Source organism: Cyprinodon tularosa, unplaced genomic scaffold (assembly GCF_016077235.1).
Source record: "Cyprinodon tularosa strain WSP-4 unplaced genomic scaffold, ASM1607723v1 ctg632, whole genome shotgun sequence".
Classification (NCBI taxonomy): Eukaryota; Metazoa; Chordata; class Actinopteri; order Cyprinodontiformes; family Cyprinodontidae; genus Cyprinodon; species Cyprinodon tularosa.
In genome coordinates, this window is record NW_024039377.1 from 96,448 (window position 1) to 110,575 (window position 14,128).

At 37.1% G+C, this 14,128-nt stretch overlaps 1 protein-coding gene across 2 annotated transcripts in view; it reads right to left on the bottom strand.

Annotated features, from left to right (window-relative positions):
* LOC119798658 (ephrin type-B receptor 1-B) overlaps window positions 1-14,128 on the bottom strand; it is a 238,211-nt gene that overhangs the window by 11,781 nt on the left and 212,302 nt on the right. For both annotated transcript variants that reach the window (XM_038308216.1, XM_038308215.1), the window contains exon 13: window positions 685-834. In XM_038308216.1, coding sequence (XP_038164144.1) covers window positions 685-834 — 150 coding nt within the window. The remainder of the gene's footprint in view (window positions 1-684; window positions 835-14,128) is intronic.

Consider the following 14,128-nt stretch of genomic DNA (forward strand, 5'->3'; position numbering starts at 1 on the left):
TGAGCTTAAAACATTATCTGTGCAGTCAGTTCATGAAGATTATGATCCAACTAAAATATTCTGTTCTTGTTCGGAGCAGCAGACCTACTGCATACCGGTGGGCAACACTGAAGCTCTGAAGCCAGCCAGGCTGTCTGGGATTTTCCTCTGCCGTTCATAGAGGCTTTAAGTGAATGTAAAGCAGGCTTTTTTTTTGTGGGTTTGTGGTCAAAATTTCAAGTATTAGAATATAAAATAGAAAATTTTGTGCCATCAAGCTTCGCCATTTTTAATGGATGTCATTATTCATAAACTGTTTTGCCACAGTTCAATGAGAAAATTAGTTACTGCAGTAATAACAATCAGATCAATCTGATAATCCTTTTATAAAGATTATCAGATTGATCTGTGATTATATTCACTTTTCATAAGTTTTATGCTGACAGCTCTGCAGAAACAATCACGGTTTGTTCATAGCGTCTTTCTCCCAGACAAGTCCTCGATCAGTTTTTCTGAATGGTTCATGCTCTGCATTCAGCGCGCTGCTCCTGACGCCAAAATGTTACAAGACCTGCCTCTCTCAATGCTCAACATTTTCCCCTGGTTCTCAGCTCACAGCATCCGATAGAATACAGTTGACCACTGTCTTTCAAAGTAAAATGCATCACATAAAACTTATGAGTCTCTATATTTTATAGCACTTACATCCTGGTTAGACATGTCCCAGTAAGGCCTCTCTCCGTATGACATCACCTCCCACATGACAATACCGTAACTCCACACATCACTGGCTGAGGTGAACTTTCTGTAAGCGATGGCCTCTGGTGCTGTCCACCTCACTGGGATTTTACCACCCTAAAAAGAAAGCAGACAGTTGAAAAATTAGAGATATTTCAAAGTTTCGATAAAATAAATATAATTTACACTTCTATTAAAATATATTAAGTCATGTTACCCAGAATAGTACAAGCCCTATCTTGAATAATACTCTAATATTTTTACTTTGTTCATCCACCTTGTGTATTCATTCACTTAAAGCAAAAGCATTCAAAAGTTTCTGCTTCTGTCTCAGTCATCGACCGACATTACATTTACTACTGTCTTGTCTTCTATCTAAAGAAAGGAAGATAGATATGGGCTTCTGCTCTTTCATTGAGCGTCTCTGGCTATAATTGGGCTACCAGGGCCTAAGGCATGCCACGTGCCTTTCTGAATAAAATTGATAGCCTCTTGCTTTAAATTCCATGCACACACAAAAACAGTCTCAGCTGGCAACAAATTCACAGACAGAGATGTTAGAGCGTTCACTCCCACACGTCTAACTAGGCAGACAGACACGTACATTCCTGATCGTACCCCTCTACTCCCTCCATTCAGATCTGAATTTAGCTCGCCACAAGCTTAATAATGCCAATTAACTGAACCTGAGCATTTGGAGATAAGCCGCTGCTGGAAACAATCCCTAGAGGAACAGACGCAGACCACCCAGAGTGAAGAGAATAACACATAGATAATAGTTGTTTGGGGTCTTTACAAATAACATTCTTATTTCTGAAATCTTCCTTTTTTGATAATGCATACATTTGTACCATAATCCATGTTCTGCAGGTCAGTGTTGTTGTACTGATGTGAAGAGTTTTAATACATGAATAAGAACACCGCATTGTGATAAATTACAGTTTACAGCGGCTGCTATTTGTTGGGCTATTTATTTAAAACCATAGGAGCATAGCTATGAGTGGAAGTTTTTATTTTTAATTCCAAATATAATAATAATAATAATAATGAATTTTATTTATAACGCACTTTACATTTGACTTCAAATCTCAAAGTGCTACAAAGTGCTACATTTAAAAAAAGGGAAAATTAAAACAAGTTTAAAAGACCAATATGGTCCTGCTCTGAATAAAAAATAACTTACAAACAAATATTCTCTGCTATACCTCAAGACTGTTTTTCTTTGTAATGTCTCAAACATGTTTGGCTCAAGTTTATAAGCTGATGCTATGAACCTCTGTGGGATTATAACCTGTGCTCTCAGGGCAATTCTGTTTGCTCACAGATTTTATTTGCTCCATATAGAAAAAGAATTTGGTGATATCACATGATAGAAATTCAGTAAATGGAATGACACACAATACTCTAACATCACTGCCTCATTTGGGAACCTCTTTTGTTCTTTACCAGTACTGGTGCTAGAGCCAGCTTTTAAATGAAGAACAACCGGTTTGCTTTTCCACAACCAGAGAGCCAAGGTCTGCCGAATGCAGGATCTGCCTACAGAGAGCATTGAACCCTGTAGCTGAAGGGTTCACCTTTAGCAGGAGAAGAAAATATTGGATGCTGAACCTGCCAGCGAAGAACTTGCCTTAAGAATTTTGCCTTCTCTGATGAAATAGGTGGGATTTTAAGGTAAACAAGAAAATATGGGTCCACCTTACATCAACGGTTCGGATGAGGGTGGTGTAATAATAGTGAGGAAGCCAAATTGTACCCACATCAATAAGTTACTATACAAGTAATGTAACATATACATAAAAACTTGGGGTGGCCAGTACAAATTAGCACAGGGTCAGCTACACTAGGAGCTTAAATAGCGTCTTATTATATTGTTGGTTTCCCAGAATTGACAAAATATAGACAATTTCAAATCGCATACCTTCTGACACTGGCAGAAAAAATTTGACTGAACAGAAAACATCATCCAACGTGCCCATGTATGCAGCATACACTTCATGAAAAGTAATTATTAGTATTATTATTATGGTTTGGTTAAGTAATGTTACTCACCCAACTATACAAGTGCAGTTCACTGACAATATTTTTTTTTTTTTTTTTATACACCCAAGCCTGCAACAGTATAATGGTTGTTTGCAACAGTATAATGGTTGTTTGCAACAGTATAATGGTTGTTTTCTGTCCTTGTTCCAGCTAAGTAGAAAGTCAGATAGCCCCCTGTTTCTCTTTATTTTATACACTCAGTTATTCAGCTAGCTAGGTGTAGATGTCTGGCCATTCAGCCAGAACTAATCCTGTCAGATTGTCCATCCATTAAGTGATTGTATACAGGTCAGCCAATCTGGTTGGATTTGTTAAACATAACTTTTCAAAATAACTACCCTTCTCCCGGAATAATATGGCATATATATATATATATATATATATATATATATATATATATATATATATATATATATATATATATATATATATATTTATGCATATACAACCATTTTCTACTGCTCTTATGAAAAACAAACTGACAAAACTCACTGAATACCTTTGTCAAAGTGCTGGAGGGAATCTTTCTGCCTCTAGCTATGTTCCTCCTACCGAAATGCGTCATAATCCTTACCAACTAAAAAAGCATCTATACTCTGCAGATATAAACACTAAACTAAAGGGATTCTCACTAGACACAAAAGCATGTTTTAAAATAAAAAGTGGGTAAAGCAATGAAAAACCAACTAGTTTAGCAATGTTGTTAGGTGAATGCAAGGAAAACATGTATCAGAGGAGGAGATCGATAAGTGAATACAGGCTGTATAAAATGCACTGATTTAAATTCCTTTAATACATTTTTTCTGCATATCAATTCAGTTTATATCAAAATTTCTTTGTTGGACTAAAATATTGGAACAGGTATCTTGCTCTTTCTTATGTCTGAGAGCAGGAAAAGATATAGAAACCTGAGCAAAATAATGTGTAGCAACATTTAAAATGGTCAATCATCTTTCTTTCTGGATAAATGCCTCATGCCAAATACAGTGCTTGAATAAGCATGCAACTGTGGTGATAAATGCAGAGTAACCGAGAAAAAAAGAACTTCCTCAGAGCAAAATGTCCATTATAATCCCTCTTTGACATTACGTGTTTTCCTCAGTTTGTACATCTGGTCTGTTGCCTCAGGACCCTATTAAGATAGGAGCTGGGAGTTGCTGTAATAGCTAGAGTATAGCTTGGAGTAAAGCTGTTTTCACACTACCAGTGGGACAGACATTAGTTATATTATTTTCAAGTCAACTGAGTCACATATGTCTATGCACACCTCTTAGTAATTACTCCTCTGTGCCATGTTATCTCTACCAAAACCCTTCCTTAAGAACATGAAGTGCTAAATAAATCATGAACATGGGAAAGGTAAAGGGGGTGGGCAAAAACAGTGACTTTCTTCAGCACTAAATACATTGTGCCATTGAAATCTAGGCACTGAAGACAGAAAATAAAAACAAGCATAGAATTCATACTCACTGAAGAGCTTTTAATATGATGGAAGCTCTGTGGTGATCAAACCAGATTTTTTTTTTTAGAGATTTTTTTTTTAGAGTGTATAAAAGGTTTAATAACTAGCTTCTTTCCACCATCAAACAAACATTCCCTTGGACTTATTTAACTTGTCTCCTAGATCAATTAGGAATTAAAAATTATTTATATTTGCAAATGCAAAAAATAATGAGAGGGAAAACTTTCTTTAAATTCTGTAGCTAACAGACAGTTTCTTAGAATTTTGTCGCATTGTCTTAAAACCATAATATGTGACTCATATGTATAAGATTTCCCTCTAGCAGCTCCTGACAGAACAGATGTAACTTTGTCAGATAATGCCCCAAAAACAAAAGCCTTTGTTAACTTTAATCATTTGCAAACTGTACTCCTTCTTTCCTTGTAGCTTTTGAGTAATTTTGACAGAGTTGTTTCACTGTGAATAAAGGCACTAAATTAGCATATTTAAGCTTTGTGTTCATCAAAATTAACCTATCGCAAGGTAGCAAAGCCATTATATTGTCATACTGGCCTTTCCAAATGTATAAAATACAAAAACATACTGTGTATTGCTTTATTACATTATATTATTGTTGCATGTAAAGTTCAAATTTTAATTAATAGAATAAAAACTAAAAATTCAGGTTTTAGGAATTTGAATACTATTTTGGTAACCTTAAATGACCTAAAACATAAAGAGTTTGGGCTGATTTTATACCCAGAAAACCTATATTCTGGTGTTTACAGAGGAATGTGTTTTCTGATAGTACTGCATAGAAATATTGCTACTCCTATCTCGGACAGCTACCTCAGACTCTGGAGATGAGCCAGAGTTCATAGTCACTGCAGCAGCAAAACTTCTCAACCTCGAATGGAGAAAAATCCAATGATATACCCCACAAACTCTCTGGATAATAACTAAAGTAGGTGACACACAGTGCTTGATTTTTGAGCTATATCGGGTGGTTCCATTTTCTGCTTGATGAGTTCGGCACTTAAAATAAAAAGCAAGTCTTCATAAGGATGTGAAATCATGAAATATATGTGAATGAAGATGAAAAAACTGAAAAACAACTCAGTTCCTTCTTTTATGGTGGATGATAGATCTAGGTTTATTTGCACAAACTTTTAGGCCAGAAAACCTTAAGCCTACATTTTAGCACGTTTTAATCTTTGCATCAACATAGGGAGATTAAAGAACGTGACTGGCTCCACCTGGTTGTGGCTGCCTCTGACAGGTAGTGACCAGCTGTGACAGCTTGTGATAAGTCTGAAATGTCACAGTAAAGCGAATGTGTGGGAACTGTCAGTTTCAGAGTTATTGTCCTAAGATAAATATTTCCTTTTGAAAACTGGGGCTGAAAAACAAAAGATAAATATTTTGTAGTCAGGTGGCATGTGGTGTCTCTTATAAATGTGTTACATGAGGTCAGGACACAATACACCTGTCAGGAATTTTAGGATAGTGTGAGCTGTGAATCTACTAATATGCAGATCACTTCATGTAGACTGTCAACCATAAGCGGTATGGGAAAAGTGGCAAAATTTAGAACACAAATACCCGTCACAGAACACTGAACAGTTGTCACTACCATCTTCCAGATAAGCTTGTTGTAGAAGAGCCCATTGCTTCTTGTTTTTACCCAGTTTTTTCCCTCTCATATGAGCCATTTAGGGACTCTGAATCAACTTTCTAAGCCATCTGGAGAGTCAACTATGTAAAACTTTCTAGCTGCCCCCCTCCTCCCCTCCATGTCTTTACTCCACCAACTTCAGTAATCTATTTCCAAACAATGCACACTCAAATGGGCTTGAGCACATTTACTTAGGCTGGGCAGAGTGCTCCATCAACATAGTTTTAATGAAATCCTGAGTGCAACGATCTGCCCTGGATGTCTGCCCAAACAGAATGAAAAAGACAGTGAAGGGTAAGTGCAGTAAGAGGCAGAAAGGATGAGTGACAGAGGGATTTAGAGAAAATAGCTCAAAGAAAAGAAAAAAAAAATTAAGTCACTCAGTGAGTTTTCTCGCTTTCTTTTCAATGACGTCTGATGAAAACTAAAACACGTATTCCAACATGTACTGTATGAAATAAAAAAAATGTTTAAATTCGAGAGAAACATTTAATCAGTGAATTATGCATTTCACAGATACTAAACTGTTTCACATTCAACAAGGATCACCTTCTTTAGAGAGTGGATGATAGGTGAACTAGAGAATATACCCTAAGTTTGAAAAATCTCTATTCATCAATCTTACAGTCTCTAAAATTTGAATGTCCCAAAAGATCACTTCCGGATTTTTTATTTTTATTTATCAACATGTTTTTTTATGTCCACCAGAACTGGTAAAACTGAAATGCATTTACTTTATAATTATAGTTCATATCGTTTTTTCAAAGTGTTAAAACCGGGCCGTTTTTATAGCATAGATTTTACCATGAAATATAATCCAACTAGTATCTATCTGTCTTCTGTGTTAAAATCTAATTTTAGAAGTTGACCTTGGCCCTGATCCTTTAGAGAATTTGGGAAATAAGAAATTACAATCACCAATCTAACTGGGACATGCACTGGGAAATGCTGAAAAGCCTGTTGTTGTTTTTTTTTTACTGTAAGGGTTGTTCAGAAGCGCACTGTTACAGAGACAAAATCTTAGAATTAGGCATTAGCATGTGGTCATTTAATCGTTCAATTTATAAATGTTCCATTTTTTGTCCTCAACTTTAGACATTCATAACCAAATTTTAGGCTGTTAATTATTTTTTCACTGAGACATGACTAAACAATGGTTGCCCAGACAGTGCTATTGAGTTAACAGGATGTTTCACACACTCAGCCAACAGGACAGAAAATGACTGTGACAACATCAGAGGTAGAGGTTTGTGTATTTACATAAATAACACTCATCTACTAGTGAGAGATACTGCTTACCTAATGTGGTAAGCTACTGATCTGATTATTGCAGATAATTCCCTTCCATCATTGTCATCACAGCATATACCTGTGGATGCTATTGCTAACCTGGACATGAACAAACCTTATGCAGCCATTAGCAAGCACTAGATCATACAACCTTAGGCTGCGTTTATTGCTCATGGTGACTGCAAAGTGCACAGTGGCTAGCACTGCTTCCTTACAGCAAGAACTTTCTGGGTTAAGCAGGGATAAGCGTTACAGAAAATGGATGGATGGGATGGATGACTTCAACCACTCCCACTTGAAGACAGTCCTCCCAAGATTTCATCAACATGTCTCCTACCACACTGGATGGGACATGATTTTGGACCATCTCAACTCCAAACTTGATCATACAAAGCAACACCCCTCTCCCACATTGGACAATATGACTATCTCCCCTGTTTCAATGATGTTCAATATTTTACTGGACCACATCTCTACCCCTATAGACAGTGCCACTACCCAGAAACATAAATACTATGTACCCTTAGATTAACTTGGATTAATAAAGAGATAAAGGCAATATTGAGTTTTGATTTCTTCACCCTCATTTTTTTTTAAATCCAGAAGTTAACACAGTCAAGAGAAACAAATATTGGCTGCTGATACCACTGTTTGAAAAAGTCTGGTTTTGATAAACCAGAATAATAAATCTCTCCTCTTTCATTTAGGATTCTGCATTGGTGCACCTTTATAGAGACCCTTCAAATAAATCAGGTACATCTTCCTCTGATTTAGTAAGCAGTATTATGTGAGCATGACTTGTTTCATTGTGAGAATGCAAATACAGACAAACCGTCACAGATGGCAAATCAAAGCCCTGCTTATACTGACTGTGCAAATAGGACAGAAGGTATAAATCTCAGAAGAGTAATTTATCCAAAAGAGTACACTTTGTTGGAGAGACAAGGTATGTATTATGTTTCTTCTTTTTTTCTTACCACCTAAAACTGCTTCATAACATGTGAACTCTTGCCTATGCCTCTTCTTATATCAACCAGTGGAGATGAAATGCTGCTTCATTCATCTTAATCTCTGCTGTAATAAGACAAGTTTTCCCTTTAGACATCAAATTAAGATGAAAGAAAAAAACATTTTCAGTTTGATTGGTTTCATCTCCAGAAGCAGATCATGTTTGATCATTGTTAAGGAAAAGTAAAGACATCCTTGAAAGGGGAGTGTTGCCTTCTGTACAACTACAAATGAGATACAGTCAGCTTTTATGGTGTTAAGTGAGTTAAAAGTGCTATGTCAAAGGACTGTGGTTGTGTTTCTCTACAACGATAATGCAGAAAAATAAAAATGCAGAGAAAAAAAAAAACATCCATATTGTTGTTATACACTTTCACCTTATTCACTGATTTTATCTCCTGAACTGTGAGTTTATAATTAATGTACAGCTAACAAAGATGCATGTTATTGTGTTTGCTTTTGCCTTTAAAGTAATAACAGTGATGGCAAACAAACAAACAATAGAAACAGCAGGGCAGTCCCAATAGTGTAAGCACTGAGGTGAAGCTGAAAGAATGTCATTCAGGTCACAGGGATTTGACGGATAGCTTTGTTACAGGCTTTATGTGACCATGCATTTCAGCCTTTCTCAGCATCAGTGACACAAACAAATACAATAGCAAAAACACAAACACGTTTAAAGACACAGAGGGGACTGTCTGTAAAGGTGCATTCTGACTGAAGGCAGTGTCAGCTGTGAGTGCTGGGGAGAGGCAGTGATTGTGCTGAAGGTAAGGGAGTGGAGAGAGCTAAGGTGAGCGGAGTGGTGTATGCAGTTCTATGCAGTGAGGAATATGCAGATTTTTTATACTGGAGAAACCAAATAACCTCTCCAGAGACGCATGGCTGAACACAGTCAAGCTACCTCCTCGGGACAAGACTCTGCTGTCCACCTACACCTTAAGGTCAAAGGACATTCGTTTGAGGACCAAGATGTTTACATTTTGGACAAAGAAGACAGGTGGTTTTAAAGTGGTGTGGAGGAAGCCATTTATGTTAAGAGAGAAAAAACAACCTTAAAGGAATAGTACACCCAAAACATGATTAGCCTTCATTTTCTACTCACCCCCATGCTGAACAACACTCTGGAGTACTTTTTTGATATCTCAAATGCATCTGGAGATCTGGGAGGCTTCTTGCTGTCTGCTGACATTCAAATAATGGAGGTGCCCAGTGCCGAGGCAGAAAGGTCCATAAAAGTCCACCAAAAACGTTTCAATATTCCTCCATACTGCTCGTCCAATGTATTCCAAGTTTCCTGAGTGGGTAGCATCCAGAATTTACTCGAAACAAAGTCAGTTCACGTAACTTCACGCGATAACATGGCCCAAATAAGGATATTTGCGAGAGCTTGTTGCGGAGGGCTCCGGCACGCCGCAAGGAAGGCTTTCTTGCGGAATTTTCTGCAGCGCCGGAGTGTCTCGGTAACCGCAGCCGGACAGCTCAGCAGCCAGTGAGAGAGGTTTACGTCTTTTTAATGACTTGGAATCACTGCGGCGCCGCACCCACCGCACCGCAACGGTAAGACCGGAGTCTGTGTGAGCCTGGGGTTAGAATTGATTCATCACCACTATCATCTCAATCCTCATCGCCATGTAGGGAATCAAACATCTCGCCTGTTTAGCATGGCCTACAACGACCCTAACGACTCCCCTTTACATTGGGCTTTTGCAGGTGCTGGACCTGTTTTCTAAGCTATAACAAGGCTTTTGTTGGGCTACTCTATACGTAAGCCTGGAACTCAACGTTACTCCAGACATTTTAAATTGAGAAAGCTGTCCGGATGGGGAGGGGAATGTCTTCACTCTTGGAGAACAAAGTCCAGTGGTTTGTTTTTTAACTTTTTTGGAATGACTATGTCCTGGATGACAGAGAATCTTCACCAGCCTAAAGGAGTATAACCAACATGGTTTCTAGAGATAAATTAAAACAGTTATTAAAAAAGCCACTTTTCAAACCATTACCTTCTTCATCCTTTGTCAACGTTATTTTCACTATCTTCTATTTTGTTTAAAAAAACGCTTGTCTACTTGTTTACAACAGCTGAGATGTGGGGCTGTGTCACAACCCTAGGTAGGTGTTTGAGCTGTGGTTATATATAAAGGACATATACATTATGTAGGACTGGTACATATTGTACATATTACATATAATGGCCTAATAGTTCACTTTTGTAAACAACTTAACTGTCCGGCTGTGTTGATAGCTGTTAACACTAAATCTTTAATTATTTCTCTCCTCAGTAACTGTCTTCCGCACCTACGCTTCAGAGTGTATATTTTTTCTACCGTAAAAAACATTGCTTATTGGCACCCCCATACAGTACCAGAACTACTCTTTCCCCAATGCATTACTGTACCAGCCGTTTCTCATAGCAAGAGGAACTGTGATTGTAGTGACACTGTTACATCTCAGCTACAGACGGTGAACATTTCATACAACTTCATGTCCAAAAATCTGAACTATCCCTTTAAACTACATGTTTATTTGTTCCTCTGGAACAAAAATCCTCGTTAATCTCAAAAAATGGATGGATGGATAGATGGATACAATTTAGAGAATGGAATATGGATTAAGCTGAATACACGTATCAAAAGTTTTATCTTTGCAAACCCGGTTAAGGACTTATACCTCATTTACTGGATTCAAAAGGAAACCGATAAATATGCAAATTCATGTCTTTTATTCTGCCCAACATGGTGGTTCGTTCATAACAAAACAACAAATAAAAAATGAAGTGTTGCTGGAAAGAAATAAGCAAAAAGCAAAACAAAAGTGTGACTTGAATATGAATCCATCCAAAGACTAAAGCCTTTAAAATAATTAACACAAGGCACCTTTGCAAGACCAGTGCAGTTCAAGTATTGTTTTGTAAGCCTAATTAATCATGACTTTGGTGAGCAGCCAACAGAGAGGGAGGACAGCCTCCTTCTGTCTTTAACTCCACAACACTGCTCCACAGTGAACCCACATCCAGGGTTAACACAATTACCAGCATGCCCTCCCAACCATGATCCAGCATCACACTGCAGGCTCTGTAATTGGTGTGCCCAGAATTGCAGAAAAAATTAGAAAAGCAGCAGAGAGAGGGGTGATGAATTTGCTAGAGGAGGCCATTGCTTAGTATGTAAATCACTGACAGTCAGTGCAGTTTAATTTCCTTATTCTGTTGTCCTTGTCTGCAATGCAGGTCTTGCTCACAGATTGGTTAAAGTGTGAGGTCATAACCACGTAGCCTGTAAAGTGAAGGACATGAGATACATGCACCTTAATTACAAAAGGGACCAAAACATCCTGCAGTGCTCGTTCCATGTGTGTGGTCTCTCTGGTCTTCACATTTCTAGGCATGTTCGAGCTACAAGTGTTTTTCTTATGTTAGATTTTTATTTATATAATAGCCTAACTGCAGTTGGATAGAAGAGGCAGCATGTTATGCAGCACTTAGCTATATATTGGGTTGTAATCAAATTCAAAATTGACTTATTTTGCTAAAACAGTACCTTTAAAAATTAAATCTCTCCTCGTCAATAACCTTCAGTATCTTGCCATCACACAGCTCTTTGGGTCTGTCATTTTTCAAGATAAGGCCTTCAAATAGACTTGTACGTACAGTTTTCCATTAGCGAACATCAAAACACTGACCACAATCTATACCCCAATCCTTTTAAATCCTATTATATTAGCCAGCTCAGTAGCGCAAACAGCTGAGGTGCTGCTTCTCTTTGTTGTTAAGTAATACCTATTTAGCTAGGTTTAGCTGCAGGGGTCAAGGATACAAAGCATGCTATTCCTAGGGAGCAATTAGCTCTCTTTGGCTTAGAAAAAACTACAGCTCATCCAACCTTGGCAATCAACACTTGCCGATTGGTTGGTACAATGTTTTCATCAAGATGGTTTGAAATGCAAAACAAAACTCAAACTTATTTTATATCATTGCCTTTTTAACTATCCTAATTTTAGACGGGCATAGTTTATTTAGAGAACTCTTTTTGTCTCTGTGTGGCACTAATTCACAGGACACCCAAGTGTTTTTGATCTCAAGGTTTGCAAGTGTTTTGATACCTCTGATGCTCATCCTAAAATAAACCCTCTATAGAATAAGATATTCAGGATTGCATTCATTTATTCATAAGATATACAGTCCCACCACGAAGTACATGCTTACATTGTATGCCATGAAGATATTTCAAAAGAAGAAACCCCATGACAGTTCGGTAAAATATATTCAACTTTTCATTCTCAGGTATTTCTGTGAACCAGTGTGTGGGGCCCCTGGAGGCTGTCAGTTTGAAAAAAGAATGGGGTAGGTGAGAAACAGGTCAAGGCTGATTGAAATAAAAGGTGGCACAAATAAATATGAGGGTATTATACATCAATTTCTACCTTAAGCTTGGTAAAATCACAATATTTAATATGTAATAAATTCAGATATCAAACCACAATAAAAAGCGACTATGACCACATATTGTGATAATTGCCTCAAATTGTAACAAGCCTCATGGAGATATGTAATTTCTGCCCATTATATTATAACGTTACATTTTGCATTTTTAATGCATGGATTAACAAAAAAACCTGCATTGTAAAAATAATAAAAAAATATTTTTCCAAAAAGGCATATGATCTAACATATTGATTCAGATTAAAAAGCACAAATTAAGTTTTCTAGACTTAAATATTGTGTGAACATGTAGTTTCCCTCCATAGTGGATTTGTTTGCTTGCAGCATAAACTAAAGAGGGTTTCTTAGGTAAACTTCTTATGGAAATAAAAAAATACCTTACTGGGGATACAGGGTCTTTAATGTTACCAGAAAATTGTAAAATATATTTAAGACATTTTTAGCTATGTTATCTAAACGTTCGCAGAGTGAAAGGGTCGTTCACAAATTCATTTCAGTTAGACTCACAAAATCATGTTTGTGTTTAGGGAAAGCCCCTATGCACTTAAAACCCAGCAGTTAAACAAAAATAATGTTATCACGAGACAGAAGTGATAAAAAAATGTAAAGGTGTTTTTTTTTGTTGGAAATGTAGTTTCGAATAAAAATAATCTACCAAGAGCTTGGAATGACAATATGTACAGTATGTATTCCTGTTTTTCATGATTTCATTACATATAAAAATGATATTGGTGTCTACCTTTTAAACAGTAATTCTAAACTATTACCAAAAAATACATTTAGAGATAAAACCAGTGGTGCCTTTTTGTAAAACCAATTTTATTCTACAAGCAATTCCTGGCATTTCATTTTTATAAATTTCTGCTTGAGATGAGAACCCAAATTATATTTTTTGTTTGTTTGATGTGTAACCATCCACTGTGAGAGAAACAAGATAAAAAAAAAAACCCTGACATAATCATTAAAGCATTTCTGGTACAACTACAGTTCTGGGTAAAAGTTTGCATTCTGTTTTGAATATCATAATATTCTTTCTGGCTAGAAACCAGATTTAGGGACTAAGGGTCAGGATTAGTCCTTGAGCCCCAGTCGCTGTCAGTAGATGGCCGCTCACACTTAGCTCAGTTCTGCTAAAGGTTTCTTCCTGTTAAAAGGGAGTTTTCCTCTTCACTGTCGCTACATGCATGATTGGTTTGAGGGATCGCTGAAGAGTCAACGATATAATGCAATTGAAAATTGCTGCTGCAAGCTATCCAGGAGGAGCAGGTCTTGCAAGTCAATCAACTGGATGCAGTCAACTGGTTTTCCTAACCAATGTTACAGTATTGTCTCTGGAAAGTGATTTGAGATGTTTTTTTGAACTGGCACTATATAAATAAACTGAACTGAATTGAAATCATGACAGTTACCTTAATTAGTTACACTAAATTACCCTTGGGTGTGTGTTGTTTTCTGCCTAGGGGTTGCCATGGGATGGACTGCTGACCTGACCAGGGTGTACCTCACCATTTTT